This window comes from Patella vulgata, chromosome 7 (assembly GCF_932274485.2).
Source record: "Patella vulgata chromosome 7, xgPatVulg1.2, whole genome shotgun sequence".
In the NCBI taxonomy this organism is placed as follows: Eukaryota; Metazoa; Mollusca; class Gastropoda; family Patellidae; genus Patella; species Patella vulgata.
In genome coordinates this window covers 30,752,663-30,764,073 of record NC_065885.2, presented here as the reverse complement: position 1 = coordinate 30,764,073, position 11,411 = coordinate 30,752,663, and the positions used below count along the sequence as shown (strand labels likewise).

The 11,411-nt window shown below is 35.8% G+C and overlaps 1 protein-coding gene across 1 annotated transcript in view; it reads right to left on the bottom strand.

Moving 5' to 3' along the window:
* Positions 1-3,784: 3,784 nt before the first annotated feature.
* LOC126826874 (GRIP1-associated protein 1) overlaps positions 3,785-11,411 on the bottom strand; it is a 56,016-nt gene continuing 48,389 nt past the window's right edge. Inside the window, exon 28 of the mRNA XM_050555971.1 lies at positions 3,785-8,112. Coding sequence (XP_050411928.1) covers positions 8,014-8,112 — 99 coding nt within the window. The 3' untranslated portion in view covers positions 3,785-8,013. The remainder of the gene's footprint in view (positions 8,113-11,411) is intronic.

Genomic DNA, 11,411 nt, shown 5'->3' with positions numbered 1-11,411 from the left:
GGTCCTGTGACGTCGTCAGCAAACAAATGAAAATTGGTGTCAAACTGCCTGATAATGTCTCCTAGTGGAAGAATGTAGTCGGAAAATAAGACGGGCTAAGAACTGAGTCCCGAGGGACACCATATCGCACACGGCTTGGTTTAGATTTACTGTTTTGTACAAATACTACTTGACTACGGTTCGATAGATATGACCATCAACTTTCCAGCCGGATCTGACAGAAGCAATCTGTAGTTGAGACGATGCAGAAGGATGTTGTGGTCTATCGTGTCAAATGCCGCAGACAAATCAAGCAACACCAAGAGAACTGTATGTTTCTTATCCATAGTCTGCAAAATGTCATTGTGTACGTGTGTTAATGCAGTTTCGGTACTATGTCCTTCTCTGTAGGCTGACGGAAATGGTTCAAGTAGGTTACAGTGACCTAAATGTTCCTCGAGTTGAACGGAGATCACCCTTTCCAGCAGCTTTGAAACAAAAGAGAGATTCGAAACAGGTCTATAATATTTGAAATTGTTACGATCAAAGAGGGCTTCTTTATCGAGGGTTTAACAAGCGCGGTTTTGAGACACAGGGGAAAGTTCCAGCGGTCAATAACAAATTAATAAGGGGCAGCAGTAATGGTGCAAAACAAGACACACACTTTTTAAGTATACAAGTTGGAATTGTATCTACATATAGCTCACACGACTTTGCTGGTGCTTTTGAGATAACAAATGATGGAGGAAATTAATTTCGATTTTTTTTAAATTTTAGAATCAGAGTATTCAGAGAATAATTCAGGCAAGTCAGCAACTTTATGACATGCTGGGAGGATATCAGCAGTACCTTTATTTACCAGTTCTTTGAAGACATTGAACAGCACCTTTGAGTCACCATTGTTGCTGATTGCTTCCTTTAAATTTTGTATTTTAGCTTGACTGGTGTCTTTGTTGTATTTGTTATGTTTCTCCAGATATATTTGATGATGGGGTTCGAGTTTGGAATGCCTCCAAGTCTTCTCGGCTTTTCTTCACTCTGTTTGGAATTTTGGAGATCGTCTGTGAACCATTTGGTATCAGGCCTAACAATAATTGATTGTTTTTTTCAGAGGGACGTTAACATAAAGTACACTTTGGAGGGAATTGTTATGGAAAGACCACTTGTCATTAAGTTCTGAAACCGAGCCAGGCTGTTCGCTAATGTTCTGGAAGTTGACGTCCTCTACAAAATGTTTGAGAGCAATTTTACGACACTTCCCGTAGAATAGTGTAGTTCGTTTAGGTTTAGGTTTGGGTATATTAAGATCAAAAGAAATGCTGAGATTATCAGAAAAGGAGTGGCCCTGTACTTGAATATGGCCGATATAAGTAGGGGATGATTTAGAAATAACTAGAGAGTATGACCTAGCTAATGTGTTCGTTCCTTTACATACTGCTTTAAGTCGTAGGAATCAAGTAGACGTTGGAATTGTTTTGAATGTTGACCATTTCCATTGTCTACATGAAAGTCACTTAGAATGATGGGCTAGTCAGATGTTATTAGTAGTCCTGAGAGAAAGTCAAGGAATTCATTCTAAAAAAGTTGAAAAATCTGTTTGTTTTTAACTGACGGTGGAGGTCTGCAGATGGCGACTAAGCGAATAGGCTTGCTATTAGGGTTGACAACGAGGTCAATGTGTTCAAACTTAGAATAAGTGTCTTTGGTCTGATCAAAACTTTGTGCAGGGCTAATCATAAAAGATTTGTTGTAAACTAATGCCAATTCCCCCATGTGAAGATGATTTTCGGTTTTTAGTTATATTATAGTTTCTGGGAACCAGTTCATTTACTGACACAGTATCATTGCCATTTAGCCAACTTTCAGTGATCACAAAAATATCAATGCTTTCATCTAGTATATATTGATTTAAAGGCAATGTTTTATTTCTCACAGATCTTGCATTCCAAAGACACATATTTATTTTGGAATCAGAATTTGAGTCTGGATATGGTGTTAAGATACACAAAGAATTGGATAGAAATGATTTACACTTTTTTCCACCTCTCTTCCCTCTCTTTGTAAACCATATTTTAAAAGGCATAATGTCTTTAACGTTTTAAAGAGGTCAGGGTCAAATTTCGTCACTTCATTGTTTAAGTGTAAGAGTTGTTCAAAACTATAGCCCATGTGAGTTGAAAACTGCACAAGTCTGATTTTCAGTAATATACGCATTCCACAGCTATATCCAACGAAACATCATAATCACAATACTTAAATGTATATCTTTGCACCATTTCACAACTAAACATCATAGATAGATGAGAAAACTGCACAAATCTGACAGAGCTCTTCCATGCAGCTTTAAATTGTAATATATTTTACCATACAATAAAATCGACATCTAATTTTGACCACCTGTTCCGTATGATATAAGAGTAATGGTATACGTTTATACTGCATAGAATATCATTAAACAACATCACCGAAACATGATTAAAAGCCGTTAACAAGTTTGGAGAAATTATTAAAATTGAATGTCAACCCCTATTCTAATCATTGATATTCAAATAAACGTAAAGTGTGTTCTCTAAAAAAATCTGTCGTCTGTAGGTTTTTGATCATCTTTTCCGTGTGCATATCAGATAAAATAATCCTACTGATAGCATTTAAATCCTTCTCTACACTTAGACACATATATTACAATACGGGCTGATATCACAATAGGGGTTACACGGTATGGTCGCCTGTCCAACCTCGTGGGTTTTCTCTGGGTCCACCGGTTTCCTCCCACTGTGAGCAAAATCCATAGACATTTAAAGTTAGGTGTCCATTTTATTGGTATGGCAAAATACATTAATTATAATTATTACAATAGGGGTTGGGAGGGGTTTTATTACAATAGGGGATATACCAGTACTCTTATTTCCATACGGAAATGGTGATCATAATCTATAGATTTTTAAAGTTAGGTGTCGATTTATTGGTATGGCAAAACAGCAGTCAAGAGCTTTGGCACCCATCTTGCAGAAACTTTTGTTATTCCTAACTCGTTGGCGATAATGTACTCAACCCTCTCAGGAGAGATGCCCACAACGCGGGCAATATGACGAGTGGTCAATCGTCGATCAGCCATCACCATGTCATGCACCCGGGTAATACTTTCTTGACTGGTTGCTGTTGATGGCCTTCCAGGACGCGGGTCATCGTCAAGGGTCTATCTGCCAGGCTTACATTCCGCAGTCCACTTCTTTAATGTGGAAGTGGCATCATCCCCTAAAGTGGAACCATGTCGGCATGTATCTGTGTTGAGGTTAGTCGTTTCAGATGCAGGTACTTGACGACTGCCTTATAGCCAATTTTGTCCATTTCTGGTGATTCCAATGGTAGGATCACAAGATTGTAAGAAGACAATAACAATACAGTTGCAGTTATATCTATGATTCATTGAATGATTGTACTTGTTGATGGCAAAAGTTTGTTTCAACCCAATTGATCTATCCTTTTCAGGCTTAGAACTGTTTAGCCAGCCCTCGAATGATAGTTGTTGTTTTTTAAAAATTATTTATCTCAGCAAAGTGTTGCTTACAATTTACAGTACACAATTGGGCGATTTTAACCCAAACCATTTATTTCAAAGAGAGAGGGTTGAATCATTCCTAAATATTGGGATGTCGACATTATTTGCCAAAACGCAGCAGCAGTGTCAAATATCAATCCACAAAGCAAACGTAATATTTGACTACACGTAAATCGAACCTTTGCTATACAAGTCTATAAAACGTGTCCAAGTACGACAAACAATTAAACATATTACAAATAGACCTTGTTAGCTAGTAACAGATATTTTATTTATATAATATCACGACAATAATTAACACACCAGATTGGTTGTACAACTTGAAACATCTTTAATACAATTTTACTGGAGAACCAAACTGTTAGTGTTGATTAATCTCAGATCTCTAATAACTTAATTTCTTATATCATAGTTAGTTTGTGCTCGTATACGAAACATACCAAAAATTCATATTATAGGCGACCACCCTTAAATTGAAGACCTACACCCCATTGAAGAAGCTGTTTGTGACGTCACCAATACTACCAGAACATTCAAATTAGCGTTTCTTGACTTTCTTCCCATGGTGACTTTGTCCATTAGAGCACCCACAATATTTTTCAATTTAATCAAGAGCAATAACTCTAAAAGTAATTATCAGACATGTCAGAAAATCAACAGGCTTCTATATAAAACATATTTATTGAAATCAGTGAAGTTCAATAGGTATCTTGCAAGTTAATATCTCCAGGTGTCTACAAAAAAACTTCAACTGAACCTATGTTTTGGGGGCTTATGTTTTACAGACATTGTCCTAATATGATGTAAGCAAACTTTGAATCCAGTTTATTATTGCACTATTTACAGTAACATATAGAGAATGTTTAAAGACAAAGACAATTACACTGTATCCAATGATGTAGTTAGTTCCACTTGTAATATAGACAAAATAAATATACAACCAAGCCATACTCTTTATATCTAATTCTCTGAAATGAATTAAATTAGGAAATGTTCAAATACAGGTACATTTTGTTCCTTGTTTTTCTAATATATTATGTAGTATTATTCTGATATAGATACTTTTTATTTGTTCAACAAAGACAATAAAACATAAACTATCACATTAAATTATAAATAACTTCATACACATATACACAAATAAAAAAACAAGTTATTTTAATTATACAGGAAAAAAACAACAACCAATACAAATAAATCTCTCTAGTCAATATATATAACTGTACAATGTGTATGACTAATTACACAGGGAATGTACATGAATATAAACAAGAGACCAATGGGCCTTAATCATTCCTTGGGTTAAGAGTTGATTTGAAAGTCTATAGCTGAGGATAGTTTTGACTATTCTTTAAAATCCTTTAATTGTAATCTCTTAAGATTTACAGAATATATATTTTGTATATTGTTAAATTTTATGTTCCTTCTTCGGATATTTATTGCTTTTTTTATACAATTAGTTCACTGGACTTCATTCACTGAATAGAGCATCAAGGTAAATATTTCAGGTAAAAAAAAGTAATAACCACTTTTGCGCTCAGAAGTCACTACACCTTACTCTATTTACAATATCTAAAATTTGGTTGAAATCATACCCATGGCTTTGAAGAAGAGGTTAAAGACAGGTTTCCATGTGGGCGTATAAAAATGTATATTCCTTACAACCAATTGAGCTATAAACATGTTTGTCCAGGCACAAGATGACTGTCTCTCAAGAAGATCATTTACAACTTAACCTGGTCATTGGTGTTTCTGTGTAATTATTTCACAGAGCTTCTGGTAATTGCTTGGACTTTGAATAAAGGCTTCCAAGTCCTACCAACATGCATTACAAATCCATAATAGGACATCTGAATATTAAAACTTATCTTAAAGGGAGAGAGAGAGAGAGAAATGGGGTTTAACGTCCACTCGACACAAACTAGGTCATTTCGGGACTAACATATGGTATAATTTTATTTCAATAATTCGCTTGCGCATAGGGGTCTTTAGCAGTGGGAGGAAACCGGAGGACCCGGAGAAAACCCACGAGGTTGGACAGGCGACCCTACTCCTTGTCACGTACAACCGGGGATTCGAAACCACACCAGTCGACTCAATGACAGACTTTATGATACAGCGCGCGCACGCTAACCATTCAGCCATCCAACCCCCCTTATATCTTAAAGGGACTATCTCGATTTGAACAGAGTCTCAAAAATGAAAGTCCGAGTACATATGAAATTTAAGCGCCCAAATATCGAGGAATGGTGTATTTACCCTGTCTCAAAATTTCAGCTCAAAATATTGAGTCGTTTGGATGTGAACGTCAAAACTGCTTATCTGGACACGTAACGCTTTTAAGATTTCGGGTAAATTTTTTTGTTTGGTGACCTGATACTTAATAATGAAAGGTAAATTTCACCTACACATTACTTTTATACAAGTCTGGTTTTATCCAGACACTGTATAATACAGCGTGGGACCATGATCTCCATTTCCAGATGAAGACTGGTGGATTTAAGTTGTTTGAAAACGTATCACATATATTGAGTTAGTTGCTCGACCCTGAGAAAGAGGATTTTAAGGAATTTTAACACAAAATTCAGCAGTTTTATTCTCCAAAATATTATCAGGATTGGCCCTTTAAATTTATATCTCATTTCAAATGAAAAAGGTATCATGTTGAACTTTTCATCTATTCAATATACTTAAGTTTTTTTGAGTGTAATTTTTTATGTAAGATGAGAAGAAACAATGCTGACTTGAAATACATCTATCATTACACAGCTTATGAGATCAAATAAAAAAATACTAATGCATTTTAAATAGGCTTCTGTCTTTTGAAATTTAATAAATCATCTAAAGAGGAGATTAACTTGACAAATTACTTCACGAGCATTAATAGTAGCTGATAGTTATTTTTACAATAATCTCTTTACATTTTTGTTGTAGCTTAATCATGTAATATATAGTCAGATTAGAGATTTTAACCAAGTTTAATGACATGAGGTAGCTTATTTTGTTGTGCTACTTTGTAAAGTACATTGCATTATTTTGTAAATACTCATGCTTTGGTATGTATTGCTACATCAGCAGGAGACACGGTGGCTAAATGGGTAAGGCTCTGGCTCGCTAGCCTGGAGGTCGGGTGTTCAATCCCTGCATTAGCCGAGAAAGTTCATCCCGATTTTCCGACGTGGTTTCCCCTTGTCAGTGATGCAGGACGGAGGGCCTGACAAGGACAGCTGTCTAGTCCTTCGGATGAGACAAAAAACCGCAGTCCCGTGTAAACATTGGAATGTACGTAAAAGATCCCTTGGCAGTTGGAATTCGATATAAGAGTAGGTGATAGTGCCGCTGCCCGGGCAAAATTTCCCTCATAGCACACTGTACGGCGTATGCCCGTCTTCATTAGCCCAGTATAGGAGCAGAACAGTAGGATGTTAAACCCCACTTCATTTCATTTCATTTCGCTACATCAGCAAAGTTTGAGCTTACTTGATTGGTTAGTATATCAGATGTTTGGCACGATTTTATTTATAGTAACTGCACATGCTCTCTACAGATTTTGCACATTAGTACAGGTACTTGTTTTAACGGAAATTACGTAATTGGTGTATTTTTATCCAGATATCGTACCAGTGTGTTCGCAAACAAAAAGTACATGTGATTCATTGTTTTAAAGACATATATTTATGTTTTGTTTAAAAGTTTCAGGCATTGTTTAAATTCATGTTTTTAAAAATTCAAAAGATAGTTTGCCAGGTAATGAAACATGTTTAAATGTGGACGCTTAAAAACAAGGCAGTGGCTATTGTTACGACGAGTCGTAAAAATATTCCTCAGGCTATTGACGACGATGCTTTCACAGCCCTCCATCATCGAAGTTAAAAACTGAATAGTCGTAAAAATAGTCCTAACCCTAACCCTTCCCATCTCTTAATTGCTGCCTTCAGTTCTGAAAACGTTGAAAATACCGCTCCTTTTTCAAAGCTGGTGTTGGGGAGATTGGCAGCCATTTTTGGAATTCGTTCTTAACGTGGCTCAGACTTGTCGTAACAATAGCCACTTTGTAAAAACAAGAGAATAAAAGTAAAATATCGATAAATAAACGATAATTATACCCAATAAATAGCCATTAATGATATTATCAGTGTTATGGTGTTAATATTCATATGCTACTAAGGAACTCCTGTATCTTCCTATACATACATAAATATACTATTACTTTCTAATTATTTGCAAGTAATAGATAAACTCTATCCACGAAAGCACTAATTAATAATAATATATTTAATATATGTATGTATATATCTCTATATTAAACAATGCAGTAACAATATTATTACATAAAAACAGGAATATTCTTGGCTTTGTTAAGATGGAATATTAATAACATTACACAGCTATTAGGATGTGTAACATTATATAAATGTAATTAATAACTATATAACAATTCGCTCTAAGACCATGAGCGGAATTATTCAACACTGTCATGATGCCATTTCCTTCTGTTTTGTAGAACTGTCTGTCAAATCTGACTGCGTCAGTTTGCTGAGACGAACAACTTCATTTGACATCATTTCCAGATCCTGCAACGAGACATAATAGATAAATAGTTAAATATGTTAACATTACTACTGGTTTTTATAGAAATTTATTAATTTCTACAAAGATATATTGTCAGAATGTACAGAGTAAGGGAAGGGTGAGGGATCCGGTTGAGACATTTTGCCGAGGAACAGGGTCAGTTGCTTTGTTACTCCTTAACCAGGAGCCAAACAGAGTTACTGAACCTGGTGGAATAGATGACCCCAATCCTGAGGGTTCTCTGTCCTTGGTAAAAACTTTCTATTGAGGGATCCATTTGTTCCAAGTAGTGGACATTCAAATCGTTATTACTATAATCCTAATTTCATACTTTGTTGTTAAAGGCAGATCTGTCGTCTTCACAAAAACTATTCTTTGTTTGCAAAACTAGAAAGAGGAGAAATGGGGTTTAACATCCACTCGACACAAACTAGGTCATTTCCGGAGTAACACATGGTTCAATTTTATTTTAACAATTTGCTTGCACGTAGGGGTCTTTAGCAGTGGGAGGAAACCAGAGGACCCGGAGAAAACCCACAAGGTTGAACAGGCGAACCTACTCCTTGCCACGTACAACCGATGAATCGAAACCACACCAGTTGACTCAGCGACAGAACTTATGATAAAGCGTGCACGTGCAAACCATTCGGCCATCCAAACCCCCGTTTGCTGAACTCCTTTGTTCAAATCTTTTTCAGGGTAAAAAAAGTAAAAATTATTACTGTATTTCTGTCAACCAGTTCCACTGGTACAGGAAGTTACAGCATGTAAATGTTAAATGGTACCAGTACCGGTGAAACCGGTCATAGCTGCATCGCAAGTCTAGTACGTTACAACTGTTTTAAGTAAAATTCTAAATTTAAACACAATTGACAACAACTCGATCAAGTTCATTAGATTAGGTTCTACCCCAGACTATCTCAGAATTTTAATTACTGTGTAATTAACTTTAATGAGAAACTAGTAAAACCTGATGAAACTTGATAATGGTTATCTCTCTAGACATCTTTCGATTAAAATATTGACAGGCACTTAGACTTGTTGGTTTTCTATGTTGCTTTTTTGTTTTTTGGAAAATATGGTGTTGTAAGTATCCTAGACCAGTGTTACAATAACAATAACAGTTAAACAATAATTTATTGTTCAAGTTGTTGATGGCAAATTATGTGGGTATGTAAAATGGAAACCCCCCATTTTACGGCTTCAAAGTTTAAGTTCCTTGTCAGTGTACCTCAACATATTCAATAAGGGATCTGCTTTTCTAGATCTGTGAGGAAAGGGAAAGTTGTCTAACAAGCCACTTTACAGATCATAAGGTCCTATATCTTCAACGCTTGTACATAACAATGTGTACGTTGCCCAGTGCATTTCTTACGATTCTCTGGTTTACACCCACTGCTAACCACAATTTACTGAAATAATCTAGTTAAAGTGATGAGTGACATTGGGAGTGGACGTTAAACCCTTTTCTGTCATTCTGTCTCCTTTCAACATTAGTATTATATATGTGAAGAACTGGATATCCAATGTAAACAAGCATTAATGGATAGTAGCAGTCAGTCTGATTAGTTATATTCTTGCCCTTTCAAAAGAAATTGCATGGTTCAATAAGAATATCTAATTTAGTAAATTCCAACTTTTTTTCAATTTGCACCGATTCCCCATTAAGGCATTTTACAATAATTAGATTCTGATAAATATATGGCATTTCTTCTTCAAAATATGCAGGCAACTTGATCGATTTAAATATCTCCATTTATTTAAATGTCAAATCAGATATAAAATAATTAAGTTTGTTTCCACTGATCAATGGTATGCAATATATGTGGGTTTATTTTGATATTTCTTAAGAGTAACTTATAAAATTTACCAATTCACGCCAGAAAAATAACCAGTGTTTGCCAGGCATGATAAACCCACATTTTGCAAGAGATGGATAGAAAACAAGCTAAAAAAAAAATGTCTTTTTTGTACAATCAGGGGCCATGCACAAATATCGAAAGGGACTGAAATCTTTGGGATATAACGATATATTTCAAGTTTCATCAAAATCAGACCAAGATAGGGACCTCTAGAGGGTCCACTCACAACCTTTGTATTACATACTTTTACACTATTTGCATACAAATAGAGGCCATTTTGTCGTGGCAGTTTCAATCCGATTTTTTTGAAATTGGAACTCAACCATCGTTAGGGTGTAACATTTAACGCTTATTAAAATTGGATAAAAATTGTGAGCTCTAGATTTTTCGTACAATCAGGGGCCATAATCCAGGACATTACGGTTCGATATACACAAATATAGAAAGATCCAAGATCTTTGGATTATAAACATACATTTCAAGTTTCATCAAAATTGGATAAAAAATGTGACTTTTAGACTGTCCACAACCTTGGTATTACATACTTTTACACTATTTGCATACATGGAGCGTCCATTTTGTTCGGCAGTTTCGTTCATTGATGTGTAACAGTGAAACGTTTTTTAAAATCGAATACAAATTGTGACTTTTCGTACAATCAGGGGCCACAATCCAGGAAGTTATGTTCGGATATGCGCGATTATTGAAAGGAACCAGGATCTTTGTGATAAATATAAATTTTAAGTTTCATCAAATCGAATCAAAATGTTGCCTCTAGAGGGTCACAACCTTGATATACCATAGTTTTAGTTTTACACTATTTGCGTACAAGGGACGGACATTTTGTCCGACAGTTTTTGTCCGATTTTCACGAAATTCAAACTCATCCATCATTAGGGTCTAACGGTGATATATTTATGGTGGCTGATTGGTATCATGTTGTGATGTTGTGGTGTCGCCCTTCATAAGGCAACTACCCGATAACCCAACATGTTAACCAGACACTATGACAACCCGACATGACATTTTAACCCGACAAACCCAACAATACAACATTTTAACCCGACAATACAACATTTTCACCCGACACCACGACATTTTGTGATGTCCGGTTGTCGTGCTGTTGGGTTATCGGTCATATTCCTCTCAATACTATGATTATGTTCCTTGGGATTTTGCAGGGTGGTTTCTCCATGTCGGTATTGCAGGACAAAGGGCCTGGTAAAGAACAGTGTTGTAGATGAGACAAAAAAAACAACCTCCTGTGTACACATAGGCGTGCACATAAAAAAATCCTTCACAGTTGGAATTCGATGAAGAAATGCCACGGTCCAATATCACGACATGATACCAATCAGCCACCATATATAATCAAACGGCTTTTTAAATCGAATAAAAATCATGACCTCTAGAGGAACTAAAACGTGATTATTCGTACT